At 54.1% G+C, this 18615-nt stretch overlaps 1 protein-coding gene across 1 annotated transcript in view; it reads right to left on the bottom strand.

Annotated features, from left to right (window-relative positions):
- Nucleotides 1-18615, bottom strand: part of DSCAML1 (DS cell adhesion molecule like 1) — a 356739-nt gene that overhangs the window by 40443 nt on the left and 297681 nt on the right. Inside the window, exons 14-17 of the mRNA XM_080642468.1 lie at nucleotides 17332-17460; nucleotides 7268-7435; nucleotides 5839-5909; nucleotides 545-785 (exon numbers count right to left, since the gene is read on the bottom strand). Of these exons, the coding sequence (XP_080498594.1) occupies nucleotides 545-785; nucleotides 5839-5909; nucleotides 7268-7435; nucleotides 17332-17460 (609 nt within the window). The remainder of the gene's footprint in view (nucleotides 1-544; nucleotides 786-5838; nucleotides 5910-7267; nucleotides 7436-17331; nucleotides 17461-18615) is intronic.

Here is an 18615-nt window from a genome sequence, read left to right as displayed (position 1 = left end):
GAGGCGGTGCCCTATGAGGCTGGAGGTGCGCCTGACCTGGCTGATTCCTGCATGGACCTGGGCGGATGGGCGCTTAGTGTCTGGTCAGGCAGGCTGGTGTGGGCTCTGGACATGCATACTGCCTCCACACCAGTTGGTCCTGCATCCGGCTTTGCTCCAGAGCAAGAGGGTAACCAGAGGGTGTGGAGGAAATAGTGCAGAGAGAGAGATGGGTGAGGGCCAGACGAGGGAGGAAGAGAACGTGGAGGAGAAGCACGGAGGGAGAGTGTGCAGAAAGGTGCTCAGACAGGCCACAGGACTAGTGGGCAGAGCATCAGCAAGGGATGCAGAGAGCGCCAATGGACTGAGAAGCCTGGGGTGCTCATAGACCAAGCAGCTCTCAAGGAGCCAATGGGCATGAGGAGATGGAGGGATCCGGGGAGCCTGTGTGGACCACAAGGCCATGATGGGGCCAGGAGGGGGGTAGGGCCCCGTGCCCTGTCTGGCAGCCCCGGCTCTGCCTGTGGCTGGGACCTGCTCCCTCTATGTTCACTGGTGCCCTCACCGTCCTCCAGGGTGGTGGCATTGATCTCGCTGGACGAGGGCCCCGTGCCGGCCCTGTTGAAGGCCTGGACCACCACCCCGTACTGCGCAAACTTCTTGAGGTTGTCCAGGGTGTAGACCTCACTGTCCCCGGTGGCCTTCATCTCCACGATGCTGTACTGCCCGTTGCTGCCAGGGCTGTTCTCCCTGTAGCCGATCTGGTAGCCCCGGATCACGCCGTTCTGTAGCTCCTTCTTGGGCGCCTGCGAGTACAGGATGGGGGAGGGGAGACAGAGACAGTGACACTCTGAGACGACACTCTTAAAGCCAAGCCAGACCATGTCACTCCTCCACTCCCACCCTTCCAAGGACCCATGTCACTCAGAGTGAGAGTGAAGTTCTTGCAAGGGCTACACAATCCCATGGATCTGACCCCATGACCTCTTGGACCCACCTCCTCTCCCCAATGCCTGCCCCACGCCAGCACTGACAGCACCTGACCTTCTATAGAGTGTGCTGATGAGCTTGGCTCTGTGTCCATATTAGCATGCAAGCGCCAGGAGGATGGGGATGCTGTCTGTTTTGTCTCCTGCTGTTCTCTCAGCGTCTAGAATGGTGCCTGGCCTACAGTAGGCCCCCACACACATTTGTTGAATGAACGAATGGTGAATGAATGAGTGAGTGAATGAATGAATGAATGAATGAATGAATGAATAAGGACATCGTTTGGCATGGGCTCAGGGGCCTGGGAGAAAGGGAACAGCAGACAAAAAGGAACCAGATGGAGAAGGAGGTGAGCAATGAGTCTGAATAAAAAGGAGTCTGAAGATTCCACTCCACACCCACCAGCTGGCTATTCTAAAAAATTGGCAAATAACAATTGTTAATAGAGAAGTTAGAGCCCTTGTGCACTGTGATGGGAATGTGCAATGGTACAGCCACTGTGGGAAACAGCTTGGTGGTTCCTCAAACAGTTAAACTTAGAATTGCCATCGATCCGGCAATTCCATGTCGGGGTATGTACCCAGAGGGATGAAAAGCAGGGACTCAAACAGATGTCTGTGCACCCATGCTCAGAGTAACAACATTCTCAACAGCCAAAAGCTGGAAGCAGCCTCCGTGTCCATTGGCAGGTGAACGGGTAAATAATGTGGGGTACCCACACACTAGAATATTAGCCTTAAGGGAAGGACCTGCTGATACATGCTGCAACATGGATGGATCTTGAAAATATTATGCTAAGTGAGCTGAGCCAAACACAAAAGGACAGATCTTGTGTGAAAGTACTTCTACGAGGTCCTGAGACTGGACAATTCACAGACAGAAAGTAGAATAGAGGCTATGAGGAGTGGGGGTGGGTGGACAGGGAGTTACTGTGATGGGCACGGAGTCTCTGCTTAGAAGAGGGAAATTCTGCACATGAACAGTGGTGATGGCTGCACAGCACTGTGAACATACTTAGTGCTGCTGAGCTACACACACAAACATGGTCAACATGGGAAGTTGTATGCATATAAAATGGTATACATAGTATACAAGGGAAAAAAGTCCTGACTTTCACGTGAATCCAGCCCCTCTTGGAGCAGCAGTTTCCCTCGACCTCCTGGCCAAGGGCCAGCTCCATATGGAGGCACAGAGATGGGCCAGGCCACACGGAGGGAGGGAGTGTCTTAGAGCTCTGGTGGTGGGCAGGAGTGAAGGCCTGATCCCGGGCAGCCCGCCGAATGGAGAAAACCCCACTGGCATCAGTCTGGGGAGTGGAAAACGTATTCTCACCCCAAGCTTGAGCCCTGACACACACACACACACACACACACACACACGTGCACACACACACACATGGTCCCAATATATCTCCTTATCTCCAGAACCATGAACACACATCCAGACCCTGTGAAACAAGCACCCACACCTGTTGCCAGCCAGATGCACTGAGACCCACAGAGAAACTGATGGAAGGAGAGGACCTGCCCTTCTACCAGCTGAGGGCCAGTGTTACAGAACTTACCAGGCGGCCGGGAACACATAGGAGTACTTGGAGATACAGGAAAAAGCCATTTATTTCCAGATGTTTCGCATGCACTAGCACAGTGACTCAGGGGGGACTATTTCTCTCCAAATCCTGAGCCCCCAATATGGAGGAGGAAGCTCTCCCTTTATACCCTTCGGTTTCTTTGTCCCCAAATATGGATGAGACTTCTGGGACCTTTCACAGGCGTTGCAAAAAGCCCCGTGTGTTGGGATGGGGGCCATGAGATTACACCTAAAAACCTGGCCTGGCGCCAGAGGTGATAACCCCTTGGGGGGTTGTGTATTGTTCATGGTTTAGGCCTCTGTAAAATGTGAGTATTTAGGTAAACAGGTCTTGCAAGACCAGATTGTGGAGAAAGGGGCAGTGACTTAATTATAGGCCATCAAGAATGCACATTAGGTTATGGCACTGATTCAGATTGCTAGCCCCCCAACCCCCAATGTCTTATTTTCCCCAACAGCAGCACCCTCCCTGGTGCATACAGAAACAGCTTGAATCAGGGTTTTGAAGACAATGAGGTCAATTTAGAAGCCCAGCATTCTATTATGCGAAAAGCAGCTCAAAAACAACTTAGTAAAAACAGTTAGTGAAACAGCCTCATGTTTTTTTTTTAATTCAGCGAATGTTTTAAATGAACTGCATTTTAAAGCTCACTGTTAATTCAACAAGATGAAGTTTTAAATATAACATAATTGTTTTGAACTCACGAAATAGGTGTGTTCATGATACACACCTGTACACAGCACCATGCAGCCTTCATTCACACCAACATAGACTGGTAGAGGCCCTGGACAGGCAGCCAGGCATACCCTGCTACATGCCCCCCTCCTTCCTTCTCTTTTCTTCTCTCTCTCTTCCCACTTATCCCATCCCCCAAACAGGCACGCTCAGGATTTAAATCAATCTTAACAATATTTCTCTGAAGCATTAAGAAGTCAATAGGGCTGATTGCAAATTTATGTCATAAAGCAGTGACGATCCATCTCATAGAAAGAGTCTTAAAATGAAGTGACATATCTTTCAAATGAATCTTTATTTTTCAGTAATCTGTTTCTTGGTGTTAAAAAAAAATCCCCTGAAAAGTCAGCCCAAAATTTATTGATGGGTTGGCTCATTCTGAAGTTCGAACTTTCTAATCAATTTTATTTTCCATTATGGGACTTTGGAGAAGTAAATCTGATTCTAAATTTTTATCAACCTCTAGGTCAGAGCTCTGTAGCCGAATGTCCAGTGTCCGTGTTTTACATACTTGCTCATTCCTGCCCCACCTCCCGGCTTCCTCGGGGTGCTCCCAGAAAGTGGGTCCAGAGCCAGGAGGCAGATGAGACTTGGGGATTAGACTCCGGCCCCCCAGTTTCTGAGGAAAGCCCTGGAGCCTGATCTGTATCTGGAGGGGAACTATGGCTCCAGTCATCCACATGGTGGGCTGGTCTCCAGGAAACCCCACCTTTGTCTTGGTCATTTCTCTAGGGAGGGAAGGGACCAGGCTCTGTTGCACTGTGTGTGTGTGTGTGCGCGTGCACGTGCGCACGTGTACGTGTGTGTGTGTGTGTGTGTGTGTGTGTGTGTGTGTTTGTGTGTGCACACACACGTGGAAAACATCACTAGGGTCTTCTGAATTTCTCCCATTCTTAAGTCTACCATTTTTAAGAAAGATATTGTTATTGATTTCAGAGAGGAAGGGAGAGGGAGAGAGATAGAAACATCAATGATGAGGGAGAGTCATTGATCGGCTGCCTCCTGCACGCCCTCTACTGGGGATTGAGCCCCCAACCCGGGCATGTGCCCTAATGGGAATCCAACAGTGACCTCTTGGTTCATAGGCCAATGCCCAACCACTGAACCACACCAGCCGGGCAAGTCTACAGTTTTAAAAGGCCGGGGAGCAAGACTAAAGCATCTGGGCTTTCCCCATTAGGAGTTAGTGTCAGAAAATCACCTTGAACATTTGACCCGGGTGTAGATGAGGCAATGCCCCAAGCCCCCTGTTGAGATGGGGAAGCTCCAGGAAGCAGAGCATGGGTGGGCACTGAGGAAGCACTCTGCTCCCCACTCCACGCACTGTGTTGTGGTGGGGAGACTGGGCCCGGCCTCCAGACTGTGTGCAGGTCCTGCACCTGTCTCTATGTCCCTCTGACAGATGGAGACAAAGAACCTCTGTCCACTCTACTCCACAGAAACAGGCCACAGAAGTTTGTGTGAGGAGGCACTTGGGCACTGGAACATGCGGTGCACGGGAAGCCATCACATCGCCAGCCCTTTGGAGCCGCAGCAGGGATATGGCCCGAGGCTGAGCTGCCCAGGAAAGCATTTCTTGGTCCCGTACACGGTTATTCTGATCTGTATCTCTGCCCAACTGTTGAATCTCCTCTGTGGTTTTCCTTAAGTGACAGATTCTTTAGACACTCACTAGATTTTATAATGCTCTGTCCCTTAGAAATGGCTGCAGCACATGCGGACCTGTTTTCTCTACAGCTCTCCTGCCCCCAGGGGTAAGGAGGGCAGTATTTTCATCCTGTTTCCAGCAGAGGAAACTGAGGCCTGGCAGGACCAAGTCCCTTGTCCCAGGCCTTACTGTGAGAAGACAGGGGATGGCATCAACCTACTGCCCAGCTCCGATCACAGGGCCGAGAGAGGGGGAGGCTCTGTCCTGCCATCGCCCATCATCCACAGCCCTCCCCCTGAGCTTTACACAAAATGAAACCCAACTCCTGACTTTTTACAACATGTGGGGTGTGGAGGACAGTCCAGTGTGGTGGAAAGCCATCTCCCCTATGTGGCGCTGCCAAGTTCTTCATGCCATCCCATGCACAGGCCTCCATTGGAGAGAAGGGTGGAGAAGGAAGTGGGGATTGGTGGAGGACTCGCTCCTGTATTTTCTCTCTCTCTTCCTTCCCGTCTCCCTGGGCTTACCAGTAAACAGGCATGGGTAAGCCCTAGCCGGTGTGACTCAGTGGATAGAGTGTCAGCCTGTGGACTGAAGGGTCCCAGGTTGGATTCTGGTTTCTTGATTGAGGGTTCCCCAGCCCTGGTCAGGGTGCATGCAGAAGGCAACCGATGGATGTGTCTCTCACACATTGATGTTTCTCTCTGTCTCTCCCTCTCCTTTCCACTCTCTTTAAAAAAAAAAATCAATGGAAAAATATCCTTGGGTGAGGATTAACAAAACAAACAAACAAATAGCTGGTTAGAGATCACAACCAGCCAGCCTGCTGGGCTTCCCTCCAGGACTGCGGAAAGGAGGACAGGAGGCATTCCAGGGAGATACCTCCAACCCCACTTACCTTCCAGGTCACTTGGATGCTCTGTGAGGTCACTGGCTGCAAGGTGACGTCCATGGGGGGCCCATCAGGGGCTGGTGGGGAGGAAGAAGAGCGATATTACAAGTCAAGTCTCTGAGGAAGAGTCCTGTGTTCTCATTGCTGTCCCCTGAGCTGGGGGACTGCTGGGCCGGAAGGACACGCTCACTGACAAGAGCAGAGGACCTGCCTGTGAGTCCCTCTGAAATGATCCTGGGGTTAATGTTTCCTCCTTGTTCTCCGTAACTTTTCCCATGTTTGATAGTACGAAGTGTGGGCAAGGGTGTGTCGTGGCAAGAACTCTTACACTCGTATGCACGTCTGATGACTCTCTAATTCTACAACTGCTCATGTACCCTAGAGAAATGCATGAACCGTGTGCAAGTACCCAAGTGCTCGCACTCCAGCTGTAAGCAGCAGATGTCCAGCTGCGGGGCAATGGGCAGACGGACTGCGCTACAGCCCTCGGATGGGATGCCACACAGTGCTGAAAAGGCACGCATGCTAAGGCTGTACTAAAAACAGGAAGCTCACACACATTTTTTATCAAAACAAGGAAGGGAAAAGAATATATAAACTACGATTTCATGAACACATGCTCTTGGAAAACAGATAGAACTAAACTATATAGTGTGTGTGTACAGACATTGTGGTGACAGCATAGGAAAGAAAAGCAAGGACGTGAAGACACTGGTTACCTCAGCAGGAGGGAGGAGTTATGGCTGGGAAGGGGCATGGGGAGAACCTCTGGCGTGCTGGTAACGATAATGTGTGTTGGCTATCTTAGTTCTTACCTTACTATTATTGGTAAAACTACACATATCTATATCATCTATATCTATATTTTTTCTATCTTTCTATCTCTATCATCTCTATCTCTTTCATCTCTCTATATCATCTCTATCTCTACCTTACCTATTTCTATCTCTAGCATCTCTATGTCTATCTCTATCATCTCTATGTCTGTCTCTGTCTGTATCTCTCTCTCTATCTCTCTCTCTATCTCTATCTCTATCTCTATATCTATCTCTATCTCTATCTCCATCTAGAGAGAATATATAGCAACAGAGATCTTGTTTAAAATTTCAGAAAAACCTCATGACAAAGGTCACGGAAAATAATTCAGTGCACTAGTACCCCACCCTTTGCAGATCTGGCACATCTGTCATTCCCATACAGGCTGGGGCTGGGGCACAGGGCAGAACCATGGACAACTCCCAGAAGCCCAACACGGAGCACCCCACCTGGAACAGGCCAAGCAGATGAACTGGGGGTGGACGTGAACAAATACCTTAGGATCTCCCTCCCCTCTTCCCTCTTCTAACTGCCAGCCCGCTGCCCGTGGACAGGGTGGGTGTGGGCCCCGGGAGGCCCTGACCCCAAGGCCAGGCACTGGGCAGGGCGAGGGGCTCACCGGCCTCCTCGGTGCTGATGGTGAGCCCTTTGCTGGGCTCGCTGCGGCCGATCTTGTTGAAGGAGTACATGCGGATGCTGTACACCGACGCCGGGTGCAGGTCCACGATGTTGGCCTGGTTGATGGTGGGGGAGATGTTGCGCGTGGACTGCTTGAAGTCCCAGGAGTCTGTGGAGAGGATGCTGGTTTCCAACCACAGCTGGGCAGACGCCAAAGCCCCTCCCAGCCTCGAGCATCAACACACCCAATCTTGAGTGACATGCCCAGGAGGGGCCCGGCTCCCAGAGACTGCAGTGCGAGGGCACAGCCCTACCTTTATGGAGAGGGAAGTGTCTGCTCCACGAAGCTCAGAGAGACCCAGGAGCGCCCGAGCATGCGCGCAGCAATGCACGGATGGAGGTCGAAACCCAACTCTCCTTGGTCCTGGGCTGGCTTTCTGACTCAAACCTCAGACAGGGTCAGACAAGACGCTTCCGGAGGTCCTCCCAGGACCACCGTCTGCTGCTGTCTCCAAGGGCCTGACTGGGCGGGGCCTTCTTACTCGTCTCTCACAGCACACAGTGGCCTGTCTGAACTGGGAGTGCCCCATCACCAGTAGTCCCCCTGCGAGGGGGGAGCCACGCATCCCCCGCCCCTCTCTGTGTGTGCCTGCAAACTTCCTTCCCATGTGCACTCGTGTGGTGTGGTGTTGGGTGTGACCTGGTCTGACAGGGGACAGACCTAGTGCCAGGGAGCCAGTCCAACCTCACCTCTTTCTCCCCAGCAGGAGAATGGCCTCGGAGTCTTTAGGGTCAGGCCAGCAAGAGGATTGGCATGTCCCTGATTTACCTAGGGGCACCGGCAGCCCATGCCAGGGTGAACATTCAGCAAAACTGTGGCGTGTGAAAAATACCAGATGACTGCCAGGGCCCCAGGGACAGCGTGCCTGCATCTCAAGAGGAAGGCAGTCATCTTTTTTTTAAAAAAATCTTCTTATTGATTTCAGAGAGGAAAGGAGAGGGAGAGAGAGAGAGAGAGAAACATCAATGATGAGAGAGAAGCACTGATCGGCTGCCTCCTGCATGCCCCCCACTGGGGACCGAGCCTAGAACCCCAGCATGTGCCCTGACTGGGAATCAAACTGTGACCTGGTTCATAGGTCGATGCTCAACCCCTGAGCCATGCCGGCCAGGCTGCAGGCATTCCTTCAACATGTTTTTGCTGTGCACCTCTTCGGGGGTTCCAGAGAAAAATGGGAAGGAGTTGCAGTTACAGCAATGCCCAAGTGAGAACCCCAACCTGGGATTCATAACCGGATTCCTTTATTGGCACTTCACTTTAAAAAGCACAGAAGGCAAAGCGCAAGAGAGCAAGCTGATAGGAGGGCTTAAGCGTCTTCCCAGTCTAGTTCCCAGGCCTTTTAAATCCACAGTAGAGGCTCCTGAAAATTCTCAGTAGAAAAGATTACTTTGTATTCACCACAGCTTAACCCCTACACCAGAAAAGAAGGCTAGCACATTCTAGAACACGTTTTAGAGGGTTTTTGAGTGAACACCTGCTAAATCAGGAGAGCTGTTCACCAGAAGAAGCTGTTCTTCCAGATCCTGGTTCACTGAGGTCTTCATGTTTTTCAAAACACCCCTCTCAGCTGCGCAGGCTCAGCACCTGCGTGGGCATCGCCCAGCGCCCCATTGGCAGCTTTGCATTTAATTCTTAGGTTTCATGAGCCCCAAAAGTCACATGTGTCAGGCTGTGGGTGCTCAGACACATTCTGTCCTTATCTTTCAACCTCCCCTCCCCCAGCAGGAGAGGCACTCTGTGGCTCGCAGGTTAAGCCAGAATTGCACGTATGCAGGCTGTGACCTGCTGTGGGCACCTCTTGGTTTGGGAGGGATGGGCTAGCGAAATGGAGGCAGGTGCTCGCTCCTCTCTGTGGCACCCTGGGAGCTGGTGCCAGCTCACACATCTTACTTGATCTGCCGTGTCTGTGCGTGGGGAACTGACCGTGAGTCAGTGTATTCCTATTCGACGAGTGTAGGCAGAGCGGGAGACCCACATGATGTGTTTGAGCACAACGGGGCTAGGGAAACAAGGTGCCAATATTTGCCAGCCCCTGCGATGTGCACGGGGCAATGTAAACAGTCACCACTTACTCCTCACCATTCATTGACATTAACACCATAAATCCACAGCAAGGGCACCCTCAGGCGCCTTGCCGGGTTACCACCTGGCCTCCCAGGTGTGTGCCCCCTCCATCTGGTCCCTTGGGTTCCCCAGTGAAACACCCTCTGGCTTTTCTCTCATCTCTTGGGTCATTTCTTTGCTGTCTGCTTTGCAGGTGCATCTCCCCTCCACTCCCACTAATGAATGGTTAGTTCTGACAGGCTCCATCCTATACCCGCTTTCTCTCACTCCATATACTTTACCTACCCATGACTCCATGCCCAACTATACACAGATAACTCACAGATTTCATCCAGCCAAGATCTCCCCTTTGAACTCCAGACCCTATAGCTCACACTCAACATGTCCAAGACAGAAGTCTTGACCATACACCCTGCAAACCCACCACCTCCTGGATTCCCTGACTCATGTTGTGCCAGAAACTTAGGTGTTATTCTTTTTTTAAAAAATATAGTTTTATTGATTTCAGAGAGGAAGGGAGAGGAAGAGAGAGAGAGAAACATCAATGATGAGAGAGAATCATTGATTGGCTGCCTCGTGCATGCCTCCTACTGGGGATCACATGCCTGCAACCTGGGCACATGCCCTTGACCGGAATTGAACCCGGGACCCTTCAGTTCGCAGGCCGATGCTCTATCCACTGAGTCAAACCAGCTAGGTCTTAGGTGTTATTCTAGATGCTTCTCTTTCTCTCCCTGCCTATCAAGTCCTATAGCTTTTGTGTCCCACGTAGCTCTTGGATCTCTCCACTTCTTTCCATCTCCATCCCTATCCCACTGTCACCTCTCACTTGGACCAGGGAAATGACTTCCCAACTAGTAAGCCTCCCAGAACCCACTGTGTGCCCCTCCCACCTGTTCTCCACACTGCAGCCATCATCACTCTACAAGTATGATTGGCACCTCTTACAGGCCAAGCACTCTATCTTGGCTTTGAGAATGGTTTTCCCAAAACAAATCTGCTACTACCACCCTCTTGCATAGAACTCTTCAATACATTTTCCTTGTCCTTAGGATAAATACAATATTTCTTTTTAAAAATATATTTTTTCATTTTAAAATTACAGTTTACCTACAATATTATATTAGTTTCAGGTGTACAGCCCCATAATTAGAAATTTATAGCTTATGAAGTGATCACCTGATAAATCTAGTTCCCATTTGACACCATATATATAGCTATTACAATGTCATTGATTGTATTCTTGTCTGGGAAGCTCTTTATTTTTCCTTCAATTTTAAGTGATAGCCTTGCTGGGTTAAGTAATCTTGGTTGTAGGTCCTTGCTTTTCATCACTTTGAATATTTCACACCAATCCTTTCTGGTTTGAAGTGTTTCTGTTGAGAAATCAGCTGGCAGTCTTGTGGGTGCTCCCTTGTAGGTAACACGTTTTCTCTTGCTGCTTTTAAGATTCTCTTGTTGTCTTTAAGCTTTTGCATTTTAATTATGATGTGTCTTGGTGTGGGCCTCTTTAGGTTCATCTTGTTTCAGAGTCTCTGTGCTTCCTGGACTTCACAAGGTTAGTAAAGTTTTCCATTATTATTTTTAGGTTTTCAATTTCTTGTTTTCACCTTCTGACACCATGATGTGAATATTGGTACACTTGAAGTTGTCCCAGGAGCTCCTTACACTATTGATTTTTTTTCATTCACTATTGACATTTTTAAAAAATTCTTTTTTTCTTTTTGCTGTTCTGATTGGGTGTTTTCTGCTTCCTTGTCTGCCAAATTGCTCCATCTACTCTGCTGTTGATTCCCTGTAACATATTCTTCATTTTAGTTAATGTATATTTTTCATTTCTGACAGGTTCTTTTTTATGTTTTCTATCTCCATTTTTATCTTTCCTTCTGTTTGTTAAAGTTCTCACTAAGCTCCTCCACTCTTCTCCTAAGTTCATTGAGCATCCTTATAACCAGTGCTCTGAACTCTGCATCTGGTAGATTGCTAATTTCCATTTTGTTCAGTTCTTTTTCTGGAGTTTTGTTCTGTTCTTTCTTTTGGGACATGTTTCTTTGTCTCCTCATTTTGGCAGCCTCTCTGTGTTTGTTCCTGTGTATTAGGTAGAGCTGCTACATCTCCTGGGCTTGGTAGAGTGGCCTTGTGTAATAGGTGTTCTGTATGGCCAGTGGCACAGCCTCCTTTGTCACATGGGTGCTTCAGGTGCACCCCTGTGGGCTCTGTGCACCCTCCTGGTGTAGTTGAGCCTTAATTGCTGTTAGAACATTAATGGGAGGGATTTACCCCAAGACTGATTGGCTGCAAGGATGAGCTGTGACCACTGTGGGGGATCAGCTGTGCAGGGGACAACCCCATGGGAGGAGAACTCACTTCAGTTTGGGGCTCAGGTGCTTCCTGAGTCCACCCCTTGAAAGTGTCCCTTGTGGAGGTGGTTGGGTGGTGCTTCAGCATGGTCTGAAGATATCCGCTGGGTGCACTGGCTCTGGGGCCTCCTGGGAGGTGCAGACAAAGGTCAGCCACTGCCTGTGCCCTGTCCAGGGCCACCTGGCATGAGATATAGAGAGATCTGCAGATGGCTGTTACTTGTGCTGGACTTTGATGTGCCCAGTAGAGGCCAAACTGTGAACCAAGGTCTGCTGCCACTAGTGCCGGGCCTGGGCCCCTTGGCAGGTACAGAGCACACAGAAGCCATATGCTGGTGTTTGAGAGATTTAGGAACACAGCGGCATGAGCCAAGACAGGCTGTTTGTATGGAAAAGCCCCTGACAGGGTTTGGGTGGGCCTGCATGTTGGGTGGGCGGGGCCTCCGGGAATCACCAGGGCAGGTGAACAGTGTTAGCTAGGTTGATGGTGACTCAGATATGGCACCCACCTGCTGGCTCTGTGGGAGGCAGACTCAGAAAAGGAACAATGGCCTCTTCCAGCACTTCTGTCTGGGAGAAAGCTGCCCCTCCAGCTCTCGCCCTGATGCCAGATACTTCAGTTCTTCCCCGTATGTCCCTGGTGCCTTTCAAGGTGCTGCTTCAGCGCTGGAGCTCAGAGGGAGTCAGTCAGAATAAGTCTGTGCCTGGGCCCTTTAAGAGGAACTGCCTGGGCACCAGCAGCCTCTGTGCCACTCAGCCACAATTCCCACTGGTTTTTACAGCCAGAAGTTATGGGGACTTCTCTTCCCAGTTCTGGAACCCTGGGCTGGGGGTCTGATGCTGGCCTGGGACCCTGGATCCTCAGAGTGACCTCTGCAGCTGAGATATTCTTCCTGTTTTTAACTGTCACTTGTGGGTGTGGGACCAGCTTCCTACCAGTCTCAATGTGGCTTCTTCCTATCCTTAGTTGTAGGACTTCTGTTCAGCTAGATTTCAGGTGGTTATGAATGATGGTGGATCTGTAGCTTAGTTGCATTTTTGATGTGGTTGCAGGAGGTTTCGATTCCTGCATTTATCTATGCTGCCATCTGGACTGGAAGCGCCAGACAAAAATTTTACATGACCCAGGCCCTGCAACATCTGGCTTGGCCCCCGCTTTTCAGCTTCATCTTCATCACTCTTCTCTGCACTCCCCCAGCACGTAGAGCCCTTTTCCTTGCCGGTCTTTTCGGAGGGTCCACTCTGAGCCCAAGGGACGTTGAGCTCCCTGAAGAGTCATGTCTAACACTTAGCACGCCTGCCAGCCTGGCAGGTGCGGGCACTTAAGCCGTTGCTGGTTTTGGGTCAGAGCCTCTTTTTCATCCTTTACTTTGGCTTGGGCTTTCTCTGCATTTGTAGTCACAGTAAATACCCTGCCTTTCCCTCCCTTGCCTCACTCAGCTGCCAATCATAGAAAGGTTGGGGGGGGCAGCCCAGAGAGTGGCCCCCCATTTTTTCTGCTGTTGCCAGTCCTTTGCAGGTGGAGTTGACCTTGTGTTCCCAAATCATCTTTGATGTTGGCACAAAACAGCTCTCTCTCCACAACACTTCCAGGCTAATGAGTCGAGTCAAATCTGGCGGCCTCAGGCCGATGTTCCAACCGTGATTACTGCCATGTCTCTGACCCCGAGCAGCTGGAACCAGGGCCTGTTCTCCTCCCTGTCCTCTTCAGCTATCTCAGGGTGCTGTGTGGGCCTTGGTGAATTCCGTCTCTTTTACTATTCCCTTTCATACGAGCCTGGCTCACCCAGATTAACATATTTCATTAAGGGCCCTCTCCCCTTTTCTTCATCAAAGGGTTTAGGATGCAAAATATTCTTCCTGACGAAATAAGGCAGTGGCTGGGGAGATGCCAGTGCCGTCTGCTCTGTGGGCTGCTGACTGGGAGGGGCACGGAGCCTTTGGTTTTGCAGGAGACGCAGTCACTGTGGAGGAGTATCCCGACAAAAGCCACATCTGGAGCATCGAGCGGGCTGCTCTTGGGAAACACGTCCATTTTGCATCTCTGATCTCCTGCTTGACCGCGTTCTGAGCCCACGTGGCCATCTCTCCACAGCTCCCAGGGGAGGTCCCTGGGCCTCAGCTGCTCACAGCCACCCAGCACCAGTCCCTCTCCCAGCCACACTCTAGCTCACACGGATGACACGTCACACAGTCCGGCTCACGCTGTGGTGGCCAATGGCCGGTGCCACGAGGCTGCCTGCTGGGCGTGGAGGCCATCCTCAGAGAACCCGCCCCGGCTGCTTGTGTAGGGAACAGGGACAAATGTGGCACCTGCATTTTTAACCCTGCACAGTGCCAGTTGGTAGATGTGTGTGGATGCTGCTGCTTATCATTCAGCATTCATGTGGCATCACTCAGCTGCCCAGGCCAGGAGAGCTGGCGTGCGCGGGTGGCTTAGGAAGGGCGGGCGTGGGAGTCTCCCTGGGAGGATTAGCATGAGGACCAGGCAGAGAACCTGGCAAAGGCCCAGTGGGGCAAAGAAAGGTCGGGACAGGGGAAGAGAGAGTAGAGGCACAGGCTGGGGGCCGTGGAGGAAGTGCCAGGCACTTCCACACCCGCTTATCCTTACGGCCCCCAGGGAGTGCATGCTGCTGTCTGTTTGATGGACAGAGATGTCCCCGGACATTGGGTAGCTGCTGAAGGTCACCCAGCTCTGATCTTGGTCAGCCTGTTCTGCTCTGGTGGTGGTCTTTGTTCTACTGTTCCACACGCAGGAAGAAGGTCTATGTACACACACACACACACACACAGGCACGCACGCACGCATGCACACATCTCCCTCCTCCCTCTCATCGCCATCCGTTCCCTAGGAGACCTTCTCAGGTCCCATGTGATAGTTTGTGGTGTGTGATGCGGGATTGTGTGGCGCAATGCGGTGGCTCTGGAAGCATGTGTGCGCATGTGTGTGCAGTGTATGTCCTCATGCCAGCTGCACTGCATGCTCCCAGGGCGGCACTGTGTCTACAATTTCTTTTTCTTTCCTACCACAGGGCTGTCACATGATCTGCGGGAGGTGAAGGCACTCAGTGCATGCTGCTGACTGACAGGCACAGGCCTTCCAGCCTGCAGGTCCCACAGGGCTGTCCCTGCCGAGTGAGGTCTGTGACTCAGAAGGGGGAGGGGACTTGCATTACTAAGGATTTCCCACAGCCTGTGCGAGATGGTTGGCGGCTTTCAGAGCTCTCCGGCCAGGCGGGCCCCGGCGTCCCACCTCCCCCACCCCGAGGAGCTTGCTGGGCTGCTGGCCTGACTCCAGGGGTCACTTGTGGCTCTCCCGCATCCTTCTCCTAAAGGCGGGACAGAGGCCGTGGGAGTGGAATTGTCTGGAGAGTCCCACCCGAGGCTGGGGGACTGGGCTGGCACTGTATTTCTCTACAGGTGCAAAGCCCTGTGGGAGGGAGAGTCTGAGGTTGCTTTCATGGCCTCACCCTCCACTCTGCCTCCTTGCCCGGCACCCCCCGCCCCTGCTCTGGGGTGGGCATGGAAAGTCCTCACACTGCAGGGAGTGGAGGGGCGGCGAGACTGTGCAAATGCTCTGAGAGTAGCGTCTTCCCTCCACCTCCTGTGCTTCCGGCCAGAGTGTGGTGTTCTCAGCTTTGCGCTGCCAAGTGCTGCCCCAGGAAATGTTTCCACACATTATAGAGTGGCGGGGGAGGGGAGCAGGCAGCACGGGACACCAGGGCAGGGAGGCAGGTACACAGAGCAGTGGGTGGGGGGCAGGGGGGAGCGCCAGCCCTGGCACCCACTGTCCACCAGCTGTGAGGGCAGACAGGGTGGCCGGGACAGTGTGCCACACAGAGACATGGACCTCAGGCACAGCCGTCCCTTCCTGCCTGGCTTCTGGGCCTCAGAGAGTCCTGAGGAGTGAGGTGGCACCGTGGCCCCCACCTCATGTCTCCGCAGAGGCCCTGCTGTTCATCACCTGCCTAGGGCAGCAGCCTGCACCCCCCTCCTACCCCCTCCCTCCCACGGTGCCTGCTGCTCCAGCCCCCCTTGGGAGCCCCGCCGGTGCCAGGCTCTCACTGACCTCCCCAACGAAGGAAAGGCTCAGCTGGAGTGTCCACCCCAGGCTGGCCCCAGAGCACGACTGGTCTTCTTGCTCAGGAAGTGGCTCTGCGACCCTCGACTCCTCAGCTGGAAGGCCGCTCCCCACATGGCGTGCGCAGGCCCTTCCCTCCCTCTCCCTGAATCCAGGTCCTTCACCCCTCCATCTTCCAGACCCAGCTCCATGCGGCAGGATCAGAGAGATGCTCTTCTGCACCCCCTCCTGCATGCAGGAGTGCAGGCTACCACCTGGCTTTTCTCCCCAGTGAGACCCTAAGCTTCTCCTTGTAGAAACCGTGTCAACCACGGCCCCAGTGCCCTGGGTAGAGGGGCTTCTCCACGTGAATCCCCAGCTCAGAGCTGCGCCTTCGTCTCCCTCCCCTTCCCCCACAGCCACGCGGAGCACCTGCCCTGGGGGTGCTGTGCTGGGTTCAGGAGGGCAGCGGGGCCAGGACTGGGGCAGCCCAGGAGCGCACTCTGTGCTAAGAAAGGCAGGAGGGGGCTGGAAAGCTTTGGGGGGAAACGAAATCTTGGTTCTTGTCTAAGACCCACAGGATGAGGGGTATTGGCAGGGAAGGAAGTGGGGAGGGCTGAGCGCCCAGACTGTTGTGTTTTTAAACAATTTGAAAAACGTACACAGCTATGGAGCAAATCCCAAAGGCACAAGAGGGTCTGGAAAGAGAAGCTGTTTTCCTCTCGCTCCTGCCCAGGGGCCACCCAGGGGCCCTCACAGGTCAGACCCCCCCCCCCGGCCCCCGCCCCACTCCGTTGCCCATTCCTCATGTGCCACCCTGAGTCACACAGATGTGAGCATCAATGCCTGCGCCTCACCTTTGGTGTGGTTCACGTTCCAGGCCTCTTGTCCCTCTGGGACCCCCTCTCCCCGACCATGCCCCCGCCCCGCTTGTTCCCCAGAGACCCAGGGCCACTGTCCCCTCCGCCCATCTGCCCACAGGGTCACAGTGGTGGGCAGCCTCGCAGGAGCTGGCTGCGCCCTAGGGGAGGGCCCTGGGAGGGTTCCTCTTCCAGGGACTCTCACCCACCAACGACCCAACCCATTCTCGGCAAGGAATAGCCGTCCAACTCCCTCCCAGTCACTGCAGCGTCCCAAACCAGGATGGCTGGTGACCCGCCAGCTGTGGTGTCTCTGACCCACAGACAGCCACAGCCCCCGGCCCAGATGACCGGTCAGCTGCCATGTCTCTGACCCACAGCCCCGCCCAGGGCCTTTGAATTGCTTTAAATCGGACCACTGTGGGCTTCCAGGGGCAGCACTGGGAAGGAGGAGCTAGGACCCCTCCCCATCGGCTGTGGGCCTCAGTCTGCTCCCTGGGCTCCGAGTCCCACCAGTGTCCCTCCCCTTGGAAGCCACAGGGGCTGTGCACTGGTACATGCTGGCCTGCCCGCCTAGAGGGCAGCCCCAAGGCCCTGGCGCTGTCCCAGGGGGCCCAGGCAGGGCAGTGGGCGGGGCCCTGGCAGCTCAGCACAATGTACCTGACTTGTTCTTGTACTCGATGTCAAAGCCCGTGATGATGCTGTTTCCATCGAACCGCTGGGTCCAGCGCAGGTTCATGCTCCGGGCCTTCACCTCCCGGATCTCCAGCTCTGGAGGGTCGGGGGGCTCTGGGGTGTGGCAGGGCGGGGGCAGAAGTGAGGATGGCAGCAGAGAGCTGGGCCTCCTGTCCGTCCCAGGGACGCCCGGGGTTCTGCTGACCCCGGGGGTTAGTGTCACCTGTAGTCTACCCAAGGGCTCTGGGACCCTGGCGTGTGGGCCAGGTGAGGCAGGGAGAGGCCTGGCACATGGTTCGGCAGGGGGATCCCCACTTCTTTTCCTGGGAGAGGGCAGCCCCTTTGTAGGGACTCCTCAGAGCTGATGGCCTGTGTGTTCTCCACGCAGAGTTCCCAGCTGTTTTCAGCCTGACTCCCTTCCCCCAGGCCTCCAGGCACCGCCCTTCTGCAAACCTGGCGCTGGAAGTGCGCCTGGGGAGCTGTTAGTGCCCACTCTGGGCAGGAGAAAGGTTGGGAAGGCCTCCTCAGGACCGTTTCCTTCACCCTCCACCGCCTTGGGGGCGGCACTGCCCCTGCTCCATCGCCCTGTGGGGGCGGCACTGCCCCTGCTCCATCGCCCTGTGGGGGCGGCACTGCCCCTGCTCCATCGCCCTGTGGGGGCGGCACTGCCCCTGCTGCATCGCCCTGTGGGGGCGGCACTGCCCCTGCTCCATCGCCCTGTGGGGGCGGCACTGCCCCTGCTCCATCGCCCTGTGGGGGCGGCACTGCCCCTGCTCCATCGCCCTGTGGGGGCGGCACTGCCCCTGCTCCATCGCCCTGTGGGGGCGGCACTGCCCCTGCTCCATCGCCCTGTGGGGGCGGCACTGCCCCTGCTCCATCGCCCTGTGGGGGCGGCACTGCCCCTGCTCCATCGCCCTGTGGGGGCGGCACTGCCCCTGCTCCATCGCCCTGTGGGGGCGGCACTGCCCCTGCTCCATCGCCCTGTGGGGGCGGCACTGCCCCTGCTCCATCGCCCTGTGGGGGCGGCACTGCCCCTGCTCCATTGCCCTGTGGGGGCGGCACTGCCCCTGCTCCATCGCCCTGTGGGTGTGGGCACTGCCCCTGATCCATCGCCCTGTGGGGGCGGCACTGCCCCTGCTCCATCGCCCTGTGGGGGCGGCACTGCCCCTGCTGCATCGCCCTGTGGGGGTGGCACTGCCCCTGCTCCATCGCCCTGTGGGGGCGGCACTGCCCCTGCTCCATCGCCCTGTGGGGGCGGCACTGCCCCTG

The sequence above is a fragment of the Plecotus auritus genome (genome assembly GCF_963455305.1).
Source record: "Plecotus auritus genome assembly, chromosome: 9".
Taxonomy (NCBI): Eukaryota; Metazoa; Chordata; class Mammalia; order Chiroptera; family Vespertilionidae; genus Plecotus; species Plecotus auritus.
The sequence above is the reverse complement of the archived record's forward strand: the minus strand, read 5'-3'. Positions and strand labels throughout refer to the sequence as shown.